Source organism: Archocentrus centrarchus, chromosome 4 (assembly GCF_007364275.1).
Source record: "Archocentrus centrarchus isolate MPI-CPG fArcCen1 chromosome 4, fArcCen1, whole genome shotgun sequence".
In the NCBI taxonomy this organism is placed as follows: Eukaryota; Metazoa; Chordata; class Actinopteri; order Cichliformes; family Cichlidae; genus Archocentrus; species Archocentrus centrarchus.
In genome coordinates, this window is record NC_044349.1 from 31,989,313 (window position 1) to 32,001,806 (window position 12,494).

Below are 12,494 nucleotides of genomic sequence, written 5' to 3' on the forward strand. Positions count from 1 at the left end.
GGCACAGATCACAGTTCCAGCTGATCCTGGTAGAAGTTCTCCCCATTATGCGCATAACACTGCTCGCTGGCTGACCATGACATCACCATAGCGCTGTGCCATTGATACCAGTGCTTAGGGCACAAGTATCTACTGCAGTTTTCTGCAGCGTGCACAGTGTAGATGGTCAAAAGAGGATTTCCAGGAAGAGATCTAAACATAGCAGCTGGGGTGAAAGATGCCTGATGGCATCTGAAAGCATGACCTCAAAGGGCAAATCAGCCAAATTTAAATCAGCCGAAGTTTTGTTTTGGAATATTTTTTTTTTTGCAGCTATACCCAGAAATTTTTGATCACTTTTTGTATCTGGGTAGAGATGTAGTAATCTCCTATTCCACTGATTTTTGTTTGGTTTTTTTTTGGAATGAATGAATGATTTTTTTTTTTTTTTTTTTTTTTCATTTATGGAGCCAAAACACAGAGATTAAGATTACGATTTGAGGAGACTATTTTCAGAATTCATTGTCTAGGTTCCCCCTGTGCTCATTCTCCTCCTCTCCACCACGTACCATGAAACTCATCTTCGTAATTTTTTTCAGAACATTGTTAACAGACTGCACTGAAAACCTCTACCTTTCTCACCTTGATGGAAGAGTAAATGACCAGAAGGTAGACTAATATGTATTAGCAGATGTATAATGAATGACGTGGTAAATCTGAATGATCTATATTTATAGTAGGACTATCTGTCCAAACTGAATACCGTTGCTTCAGCAGCAAAGTGTGGTTTATAGCTATCCACAGTTCAATTAAGGAATGATGATAATGAGAGAAAATTAGTCATCATTTAAATGAATTACAGATTAATCTTCATATTTAGATTGAAAATATCAAACAGATGTCTGGATTTGGTGCTATTATCAATCTTTCTTTTTTTTTTTTGTTCTCTCAAAGAGACCTGTCTGTTATGGTGTCTTCAGCTCTTCCGTACTGTTATAGAGCTGTTTATGTCTGCCTTCTAACACTCTGATCTGCAAGAGCACCACTGGATGGCAGTAGATCCACAGTGATGAAGCTGCTCTCTGCTCTGTTAGAACCTCCAGCCTTCCTTTGATGGACAGGCTGCGCTTTGAACTGCACATTTGCTGCTGTAAAAGCTCCAGCTTCCCTCCTGGGCCGACCGATCTGTTTGAAGCACCAACTTCAAATGGTCGAGAAGCACTCGCAGCCATCATCTTATGTTAGGCCAGTTTGCTCTCGAGCTTCAGGCTTTCAGTTCGATTGTGGTGAAAATTAAAGCTGGCTCTTCTATTGACAAAAACAAGCCTGTTATTTCTTGTTTACTTCCAGTAATTGTAGTTTCTCAAGGGAGTGTCTAAGAGTTCAGTCCAGAAGTAGGGAACTTTTTTACAGTCACCAGAATGCCTTTGTGTTACACTGAAAACAGAGTGCAGACTGACCTGCTGCAGGTAAACCTGACTGCTGTTCTACTTAGAGAAACCAAAATTATACAGGATAAGTTTATGTGTTGGATAACAATGTTTGTGTCTTCAGTCTGTTTCAGTGTCTTTCCTCTTTCTACATTACAGTTCCCTAATGCACAAAACCAGCAAAGAAAGAAATGTTTTTCCCACTTTGGGTGAAAAGAATTTAATTGTACCAGAGGTCTGACATCCATCCATCCATTCGCTTCCGCTCATCCTGTTCAGGGTCGCGGGGGGGCTGGAGCCTATCCCAGCTGTCATAGGGCAAGAGGCAGGCTACACCCTGAGCAGGTCGCCAGCCTGTCGCAGGGCCAACACAGAGAGACAAACAACCTTTCACACTCACATTCACACCTATGGGCAATTTAGTGTAGTCAATTAACCTAACCCCAGGAAGTGCATGTCTTTGGAATGTGGGAGGACACCCACGCAAGCACGGGGAGAACATGCAAACTCCACACAGAGAGAGGGAGAGGCCTGGGCCAAGGTGGAATCGAACCCAGGCCTTCCAGATGATATTCTAACTGTGAGGCAGCAGTGCAGAGTGGAGGTCTGACATATTCAGCTCAAATAGGATTAGGATGCACAGGTCCAACTTATTCTGGTTCTGATATTATACAGATCCCTTGGTTGTGGGTGTCTTCCAATGCAGAGTACTGATCTAATGTCAGTGTGAAATTAATGAGCTGTAATCCTCACTATGAGGAACAGCCTGGGAATCATTACTTTATATGTAAGGCAGCATCAGGCTCAACTTAAACATTGCTTTCCAAACTGTGTAAAATTAAAAGTAAAAAATAATCTAAATTTACCACATTGGTATTTATTAGCTCACTGAGTCATCACTGCATACTGCTATCGTCTGTGGTCATGCTCGTGTCTTCTTTCTCTGCTCTGTTACTCTCTGATTGCATCTCCACATCCATTGCATGTGGAGTGGAGCTGACAAGAGACAAGCGAAGTACAAATGGATGACAATGCATTGTGTTACTATAAGTGCAAAACAAGTGTTAGACTGAACTGTGAGAGTCAGCACTGTGAGACAGCACGTCATCTGAGTTTTTCTATTGCAAACAAAGAGAAGCTGTTGGCTTTGTCAGTCTGAAATGTCTTGGAGTGCTTTATTATCAGCTAACATTTATAAACTGTATGGGTGCAGCACACAAACACACACACACATCTGCTAACTTCATAGATAGGTTGTACCTCACAGTAGGACAACAACAACACAAACAGGTCCAGTCCAGTGACTCCAGTTAGTGGAGGTGAGGCCTAGCAGACCACAGTGTGCTACAGCTCCCTGTTACTATGAAAGGGGAACCTATCCTCTGTGGATAGGTTCTTTCTTTTTTTTTTTTTTTTTTTGGTACCCATCTGTAAATCATTTTATAATGCTGTCTTGATTCAGTCTACCCAATAGCAGACTAATATCCAATCTAAATATCGAATTATGACCCCAGGTTTAGGCCTCAGGACACAGTATCACAACTAATCAAATGCTTTTTTGTTGTGAAGGGGGACACAAATATAAGTTCTGGTAGAAAAGCTGAAGATTAGTTGCATCACAAATCTCTAATGTTCAGGTCTTCAAATTTAGATTAAAGTGTTTTTTTTTTTGTGTGTGTGTGTGTGTGTGTGTTTTTGTTTTTATGGTTGCAATTTTCTAAAATCTTTTACCTCTTTATATGCAGTCTGTGGTAAGTAAGCAGTTTTATATTATGTTTATGTTTTTACTGTTTTCCTGTAGCTTCTTGAGTCAAACCATCCACCTGTTGGATGAAGATGACAGTCTGTACTGTATCTCAGCCTGGAACGACCAGGTTAGTGCTGATCATCACCTGCCTTCCTTCGTTTAACTCTTATGTGATTTCTGTATTTAAAAAGCTTTTTATGAACATTCACCCATCAGTCTTCACTATTTAGTTGTTGCTTCCTTCTTCCTTTCATCCCACTTTTTCTCTTTTTTCAAATGTAGCCTAGTTCAAACAGAAAAACATGACATTCAGCCTGCAGTGATGGATATCATTGCACTTCAGCATTTTTAGCTCACCTGTTTCAAAGAAAAAGTGAAGGTATCATCATAGCCTTGGTGGCATCAGCGTCTAGACCACAAAAACTTGAAGCATTGGCCTTATTTCGAGAGTGGTCTCACCTAGGATGTTTAAATTCACACCATAGATCCATCGATTAAAAATCTTGGACAAGTTTGAATCTTTGTGACCTTGACCTCAAGTTGAATGTCAGAGGTCAGGTTTTCTGAAACTTTTGTGAACAGAGTTATGGTGAAATAATAATAATATAATGCAGCAGTCTAGCCAGAGGTATCAGCAATGGGGTGGCGTGCAAGAAGTGTGCTGTCACTTGCTAATTGCAGTGACAGAACAGTTAAAGATGTTTATTAAGACAGCCAGACCTTCATTTGTTCATATGCGTGGTCTGTGGCACTCCTAAATTAGTTTGTAATGTCTGAACAAATTCAGGTGTGAACATATTGATAGATCACTGATTTCTGTGTGAAATGTTTGTATGCATAATATACACACAGATTTGTGTACGAACTGTTAATAAATGAGGGCCATTGTCATCAATATGCATGGAGGAGGTCAGGAGAGAGTTCCCACAGTGTGTACAACTATCTGCATTTCAGCCAGTGGTGTTGGGAATCTTGTCAAAATTGATGGAATTATGAATGCAGAAAAATGCCATCATTTTGATCCACCATCCAGTACCATCTGGAAAGCATCTGATTGGCTGATTAATTCATTTTTCAGAATGACAGTGATCCCAAAAGCACTCCCAATAATGTTGAGCCTGGATCTCAATATTATTGAAGCAATGAGAGATCATGACACAGAATGGAATAAAAAGCAGTCAACTTCCAAACAAGAGGAATGTCCTTCAGCCTGGAGAACTATTCCTGGAGAATACTTGAAAGCTGTGCCTATGAGAGTTCAGGCTATGTTGAAGGATAAAGGTGGTCATACAAAATATTGACTTTCAAGCTTGTTTTTGTCTTGTTTTTCACCTTATATATTGTATTTCTGTTTCTATTTCAATAAATTGTTGTACTTATTTCTAATTTCCCTAGCTAAATATAAAGAAATGAAAGTGGTTCAAGTAAAACGTTTATGCTCCACCAGACTCCAAAAAAACCATCATTTTTTCTGGTAAAAACCTGGGAGTTGTTGCAAGGTCATTGTCTCAGTTTCCATAAATCATGCATGCTCCACATGCAGTTTTAACATTAAGTTAATGTGTACCTGCATGAGTCAGACTGCACTGCTATAACTGCAAACTCTACGAGCATGACTTTACTGATCTGTGACTTTATGTAACGCAACTTCAGTAGTACAGTGATTTATACAAGACTGTCAAATTCTTTATCTCTTAAAAAGAAAGAACAGTCATTGTATCACCCAGCCCTAGCAGATATCATACTGTATGAATAATAACAATATAGTCAGTGAGTTCTAGTGTGGCATGTGACATCAGTTCTTAGATGGTGACTGTCATGAACTGGACAGAGGAAGGACTCACTTGCAGGACACAAAATACAGAAAGGCAAACACTTTATTGTGGGGCAGATGTGAATTGGGAGAAAGAAAACACATATTCCCTCTGGGGTCTCTTCTGGTACTGGGTCGGAAGATCCGTGATCACACACATACACACTAAAACTTCAGGAACAGGCTGGGTCTTGCAAATACAACGATCTGCCGGTGACTGAATAAATAAATAGTCCGCCCCTGACGAGCTTCCATCTGCAGCAGGTGCACCGATTAGGTGATCTCTCACATGAAAAGCCTGCCACAGGGAGGACGCCTTCCACAGCAGCATGTACACAAAACATGCCCACAAACACACAGACACAGAATGGGAAGGGGAGCGGGACAACAAAGGAAAAACGAAAAGAAACTGGTGGCCAGCCAGGGAGAGCTCTGGGGACCATGACGGTGACAGCAGTGTTAATTGAATAAGCTGTATTAATACTTGGAATTACAGCAGGCATATAGTTACTAACTCGAGTTGTTACTGTCCCCAACATAAAGTTTTTTTTTTTCATAATATTTTCTTTTTAAAAACGTGCATATAAACTTGATGTTTGCAGAAAATGTTCCGTGTGTCATTGACAGCCATTACTGTTCTCTTTATGTGGTGTTTGTTCAGGGCTATGAGCACACAGCAGAGGACCCAGCCCTGCTCTACAGAGTGGAGAGCATGCCTGGCCTGGGCTGGGTGCTGAAGAAAAGCCTCTATAAGGATGAACTGGAGCCAAAATGGCCTACACCCGAAAAGGTACAGGAGTTATTGTTTCTGTGGTGATATTTTGTCATTGCTGTTTAACAGCTTGTTTATCCAGTGGTCAACATAAATGAATAATGCATGTCAACTGTGAATTATCTTCAGTAAATTTTAAATATAAATACAAATTCATTCTCATTGAAGAGACTGGAAACAACTGCCTCAAAGGGTTTTTAAAATATTAAAATATAAAATTTTGTTGTTTTTAGTGTTAATGTGTTACAAAAAACATTCAGTAATGTTTATGTAATGCTTAAAAGTAACACACAGTGTCTAATAGGTGAAAACCACAATGTGTGTGAGGCTGTGTTGAAAATATTTGAATATGTGCAATTTTTTGGCTTGTAGCTCTGGGACTGGGACATGTGGATGCGAATGCCAGAGCAGAGGAAAGGTCGAGAGTGCGTCATCCCTGACGTGTCCCGTTCCTACCACTTCGGCATCATCGGCCTCAACATGAACGGCTATTTTCATGTAAGATCTGAAAGAAAAATGCTTTTTGTCATCAAATTTTCATTGTCTATTCATGACCCAAAGCAACGATTTGGTAGTGTGTAGTCTGAAGCTTTATCTGGCTGAAGCTTACTGTTGCAACTGATTTTTAGCTCAGCTGTTTGGAAGAAAAAGTCGAGGTATTGCCTCTGTGCCATCATCTGTTCCACAGGGACTTTAATGCTGGCCATAACACAAGAACAATGGAACCTATACCACAGATGAAAAAAAAAGAAAAACCTGAGACAGGTTTGAATCTCAGTGACCTCTGACCTGAAGTCCAAGGTCAGAGGTCAAGTTCTCTGATCATCTTGTGAACACAATAAACTTGAAGCGTCTTACGTCTCATCTTCAGTTCACACTATAGAGGCATACTGTTTGAGCTAGATCAATCAAACTTTGCACACGTGTTCACTGACTTTACTATAACAACAGTTTGACCCCTCAAGGACTCATTATTATTGGAACATGGCGCTGTAGTAGTTGAGTCACTGAAGTGCCTGATCATATTGCTGCTTTTGTCTCTTTATGTGACACAGGAGGTGTATTTCAAAAAGCACAAGTTCAACACTGTTCCCAATGTACAGCTGAAGAATGTGGACAGGTGTGTACACCTGTGTGATGTAATGAAATGCTGTTTTTGGTTCCTGTGTTTTTTTTCTTTTCTTTTTAGCTGAATGTAATCTGGCTACGTGGTGACAGTTTTGGTATGATTTTTGTTTTACAGCTTGAAGAATGATGCTTATGAAGTGGAGATCCAAAGCCTGCTGAAGTGAGTACAGACTTTGCTATCACTCAGCCTGTTTGATTATGGTTGTCATAAACTACAAAAAATAATTGTGTGTGCGATTCCAGAGAGGCAGAGGTGCTGGACCACACCAAGAACCCGTGTGAGGACTCATTCCTGCCTGATTCTGAGGGGAAGATCTACATCATGTTCATTAAGATGGAAACTGAGACAGACACGTCCACTTGGACAGAGCTAGCCAAGGTAGTCATATTTACTTTAATGGTAAAAAAAAAAGTCTTGCTTGTCATGTTTACAGGGAGTGAAATAAACCACTACCCTTATTAATCCTTTCATGGCTTTTGTTTAGTGCCTCCATGTTTGGGACCTGGATGTTCGGGGATACCATAGAGGTCTTTGGCGACTCTTCAGAAAAAGGAATCATGTGTTGGTCGTAGCTGTTCCAATCTCCCCATACTCGTAAGGAACTCTTAAATTATATGTAGCCCATACCTGTAATCAAAGCATTTTCTGATTGTATTAAAGCATCTACAGCCTAAAGCACTACAAAACATGCTGAAACCTCTCCATAAGCCTCCAGAAAGGTCCTGTTTGTAATCACAGAGCAAATTAGCAACAACATCAATTTCTGCTTGTGTCAGAGCTGCAGGTCTGTGTGATGGCCTGTGCACATAGAACAGAAAAGGTAGATGTAGAGAGATGCAAACAGCAGAGATTTTACCTGACAGAAATGGAAGAAAGGGTTCCTAAAAGGAAATGTTTCAGGTACTTTGGGTGGATAAAGGGCTATGCACACACCAGATGCAGTGGAAACAACATATTTTGTGTGCTGTTTGCTTATGATTTCAGTCTGCAATCAGCTGCAGTCTTGGATAGTATGGATGCATTCAGACTCAGGTCTCAAGTATTTGGCAGTCTCTTAAAGTTTTTGCCAGATCAAATTGTTAATAATTTGGTGAAATGCTGCATCTTTCAGATGGTTGTTGATTTGGTTGTCACAGCAATATATCAGTCAGACCTAGTCAGGAGCAGGTTTAATCAATGTAAACAAGATTAAATAATGGACCTAAATGACAACAACCAATCATGCTGAAGAGTTCGTGTGGGAGGTACTGGCTACAACTGGTGCTTTAATGAGAAGAGCATTTCAAGAAGAGAGAATGTTGTATGACCCTTTGGAGTACCCTGGCTCATTTCTTCTAGAGAGGAAACTCTTCAGACCTCTTCATATGTAATTTATTAGCACCCATATTAGGAGAAAATGTCTGATTTCTTTCCATTGCCCATAAACGGCTATGAATTAAATAAAATTCCACCTCATGACATATTAAACAAAGAGTAGGAATATACAGTTACCTGAAATAAAGTCACTACTGCTGGGAAGACTTAATTTCAGCAGCAGGAGATTCCCCTTGTTATTATTTTCATTGTTGTCTTTAACCAATCCTTCCTTCTTGTTTTTGAAACTTTTGTCATTTCAATTTAGCACAAATCAACTCAGTAAAATATCTCGAAGCCCTTGTTGGAGTGAGAATTTTCATCCTCCTTTGCACCATCTGTCATTCCATCAGTCATAGTTACTGATAATTTTTCATGTCAATATAAATTCCCCTAGTCAGTGACCACAAGAGCAAATGATCCTCTTGGTTGATTGAATCTGCCTTGGCAAATCCATTTCTCTTGTGGCTTTGAAGAACTGAATAAACTAGATCAGAGTTACCGGGACTGTTGGGTATTTTAAGTAACATAGAAACAGGCCTCAGGTCACACAGAAGTTTATTATGCAGTTAATTATTGTGCCATGTCCCCTCGAAGCTTCAAAATGTGTAATAAAGGCAGTCTCACTTTTATGTTTCCTCTATGCAGATTCAGAGGAGAAAGCTGCGCTGACTAAATGTGAAGTATATCTGTTCATTCAGACCCATGTGAGAGCAGATAAAATGCAAAAAGCCTAACCACACTATAACCTTCTCTTTAGTATGAGGAAGGTTAATCAAAAGCTTAAGAGTTGTACATTAATTTATTTGCATATACACTGTCCCCATTTGTGGAGGGAAAACAGCTGACAGGAAACACGACCCAGCATGTAAATCGTCCTGTTTTCCATTTTCTGCATGATTTTATATCCTCCCATGACTGTTATGAAATCCATACAGCAAGCTGGTATACACAAACAGTTTGATATTTTATGTGAAAAAAAATCTTTTATTTATGATTTGAAATGTAGAATGTACTGATATAAATGATCATCAGATACTGAAATTATGATCTGTAAATGCTGTTATTGTCCTGGATCAGGGTTCGTACGGGTGCTGGAAATCCTTGAAAATGCTTAGATTTTAATATTGTCCTTTCAAGGTTTGAGAAGTACTTGAATTTTGGATATAGTGCTTGAAACTGCTTTTGAGTTTCTCTTGTTTTAATCACAAATCTTTTTTTTTTTTTTTTTCCTCCCCAGTGTGAAGAAACCAGCCATTGTCACTCCCATTCATTTAGAGCCGCCTCCTAAAGAAGAAGGAGCACCGGTGGAGCAGATGTAGATCTGATGCTACACAGACACATGTACTTCAGCAAGCCCCAGCCTTAACACTACTGCTTCTCTCCAGCAACGACCACTATTAAAACAGCCTGGGGCCTACAGCTACAGGTCTGACTTGGGTACAAGAGGATACCTCGGAAACCATCTATTTTTAATGTTGGAGGAGGGAATAACACTACAAACAGCACTCGAGTCCGTCCAACAGTTTGAGGAGGAACAGTGATGCTAAAACTAGTAACAGTTGATTGTGACTGTTCAACCAAAACAGTGTACAGCTGCCAACAGCTGTTTTTTTGGGGGTTTTTTTGTTTGTTTGTTTTTTGTTTGTGTGTGTGGGTCAACCACTGAGTCGTTGACAGAATGGTACAACTGACACAGACACACTGAGCTGAATGAAGCCAGTGTTCCTCATGATTTGGTGTTTTAACTACTGAGTGTGTTGTCCATCTTGTACATGCATTTTCACTGATCTCAATTTATTTGACATTTATCTGTTTAAGGTTAGCCTTTTTTTAAAAAAAGAAAATCCACTTTCATCAAGTTCTGTGCATTTTTAAAAGCCTAACTTTTACAGAAAATGAAATGATATAAACATTTCTGTGTGTGTGTGTGTGTGTGTGTGTGTGTGTGTGTGTGTGTGTGTGTGTGTGTGTGTGTGTGTGTGTGTGTGTGTTGTGTGTGTGTGAGAGAGGGTGAGATATTTTTCAGCATTAGATATCGAGTGGAAAAGCCCTGTGGGTTTTTACCGTTATTGACCGTTTGGTTCGCTTGCCTTGGATCTGAATGTTGGCCGAGAGACAGAAATTTGAGAGTTTTTACCATATGCACCGCATCTGAAAACTGAAACATTGTGAAGGCTGTGATGCATTATGTGTGGTCCAGTTGTGCCACAGTAATACTTTCTTCTGATAAGTAAAAACAGAGGATTCCAGCTGGATATTTACTAGAACTGGTGATTATACTCCTACAAAATGTGTCTGTACCATCGGGCATCATTTAAAAAAAGAAAGGGGAAAAAAAAAAAGTATATTCCGACCAGAGACCATGGAATGTCAGTGAAATTCAGGAACCTGTAGCAATGACAGACAAAATAACTGTTAGTGATGCAAAGGGGGTGATGAAAGTTGAACACTGTTCACCTTCATGACACTTTTACCCAGCTGTACAGTCACATAGGAGAAGGGGTGGGACAAACGGTATACCAACCAGCCGAAAAGTCTTGCTGTGTCACTGAATGCAGTTTCGTGGCTTATTCCAAATGAAATTCCCAAACTACCACAATATTGAGCTATTATTTAGTTCATTGTGGGAATTTCATTTGGTATAAGCCATGAAGACGCATTCAGTAAGGACTTTTAATACAACATATAGACCACATGACAACCACAACATTAAAGCTGACCAGGTTTTTATTGTGAAAAATTTGTTGCTGTGTTTTTTACTTCACTAGCCTGTTTTGAAGTTGTGACTGATCACTGTATGTACACTAGATAGAAAAAAGTATTGGGCCAACATCTGTTTTCTGCCCCTTGATAAAAGTGTGTAAATCAAGCACCTAGACATTCAGTTAACCATTAAAACATTTGTGATAGACTGGGTCACTGAGTTGAGAGTGGTACTGTAATAGGATGTCATTATTGACTCCAGTTTGTAAAATTTCTTCCCTCCGAGATATTGGGCATTTAGGAACCACAGCAACTCAGACCAGGTAAAGTTACAGAGCAGCAATGACTCAGTAACTGCATCGTGCCAAACCACCTCTGGCGTGAACATCAGCACGAAAACTGTTTCATGCCACCTCCTGTAGGTGCCATGTGTAGGTGGCCCAGTACTTTTGTCTATATAGTGTATTTACAGGCTTTAATATCAGAGTAGAAGCCAGAATTTGGAAGTTTTCAACCATGTTAAGAGACAGGTGTGTGTGTACATGAGGGAGAGACACTGGTTATGTTGTTTCTAAGACTACATCAACTACATGAATGTGTGTGTTAATGCTCTGTCATTATCTGCAGTCTTTTGATTGGAAGGTGTGTACTTGTGTTTTAAAATAACTATGTTGGACTGAACTGCTCATGTTGTGACTGAATACAAGTTCTCGTTTTACTGCTCTAGTTTTAGATACTTGCACATCTTTTTCTTTCATTTCACTTTGTGGTGTTGCTGCTTCTCTGAGTTTAGAAAATTAAACTGAACTAAATTATTGTTTCCATAGCAATAGAGTTAGTTTAACGCTTTGCCAGAGTTCTGAAAATACTGTAAGGTACTTTGTCTGAGTGACACAGGAGGATCTGTGGAGTCAGATGCAGTTTGACATGTATGAGTTTCTTTTATCTTGGAGATGAATAAAGATGATTTTTGTTTCCTTTTTTCTGAGTTTCATTCTTTTTGCTTTTTTTTTCTCTCCAAGGCTGTACTGCACATCATTTTAATATTTCATACAGAAAGATTTATTATGTGTGCATAATATTCATTGAATAAGTTAGAGGCTGTTGTTATTCTGAGCTCAGATATTTATGCATGTGACTCATGCTCCCTCCAGATTTCCCATGAGAGTGACATGCAAAGCGGCTGAGAGAGCAAAACCACACAAGGGAAATGTATGCAAATCCTGAGGGCTGCGGCTGAGCAAGGACGAATGTGGCTTCCTACCATTTGAGTTTTGACACCAGTGATGTAATCAAATAAGAAACTAATGCACACAGCCAAGAAAACTTGCCCCCCCCCCCCCCCCCCCCCCCCCCCCTTGCATCCTCAGTATTGTTTTTCTTTTGTTCAAGGGGAGCCACACCTTCTAATGCATTCATGTGTAAGGTCACCGAGGTCTAGACACAAAAATAGTCATCCCATGCAGAATTTTCAACTGATTGTGAGTGGCTTCTTTGGTAACAAATATCACAACTGATTTAAATTGAAAGTAACCAGAGTGAAGCAAGGTGAAGTAGACTTCACG

The 12,494-nt window shown here is 39.7% G+C and overlaps 1 protein-coding gene across 2 annotated transcripts in view; it reads left to right on the forward strand.

Annotated features, from left to right (window-relative positions):
- Window positions 1-11,610, forward strand: part of pomgnt1 (protein O-linked mannose N-acetylglucosaminyltransferase 1 (beta 1,2-)) — a 28,922-nt gene extending 17,312 nt beyond the window's left edge. For both annotated transcript variants that reach the window (XM_030727753.1, XM_030727754.1), the window contains exons 14-21: window positions 3,211-3,283; window positions 5,631-5,759; window positions 6,114-6,239; window positions 6,797-6,861; window positions 6,985-7,029; window positions 7,113-7,248; window positions 7,355-7,464; window positions 9,464-11,610. In XM_030727753.1, the coding sequence (XP_030583613.1) occupies window positions 3,211-3,283; window positions 5,631-5,759; window positions 6,114-6,239; window positions 6,797-6,861; window positions 6,985-7,029; window positions 7,113-7,248; window positions 7,355-7,464; window positions 9,464-9,545 (766 nt within the window). In that variant the 3' untranslated portion in view covers window positions 9,546-11,610. The remainder of the gene's footprint in view (window positions 1-3,210; window positions 3,284-5,630; window positions 5,760-6,113; window positions 6,240-6,796; window positions 6,862-6,984; window positions 7,030-7,112; window positions 7,249-7,354; window positions 7,465-9,463) is intronic.
- The last annotated feature ends 884 nt before the right edge of the window (window positions 11,611-12,494 follow it).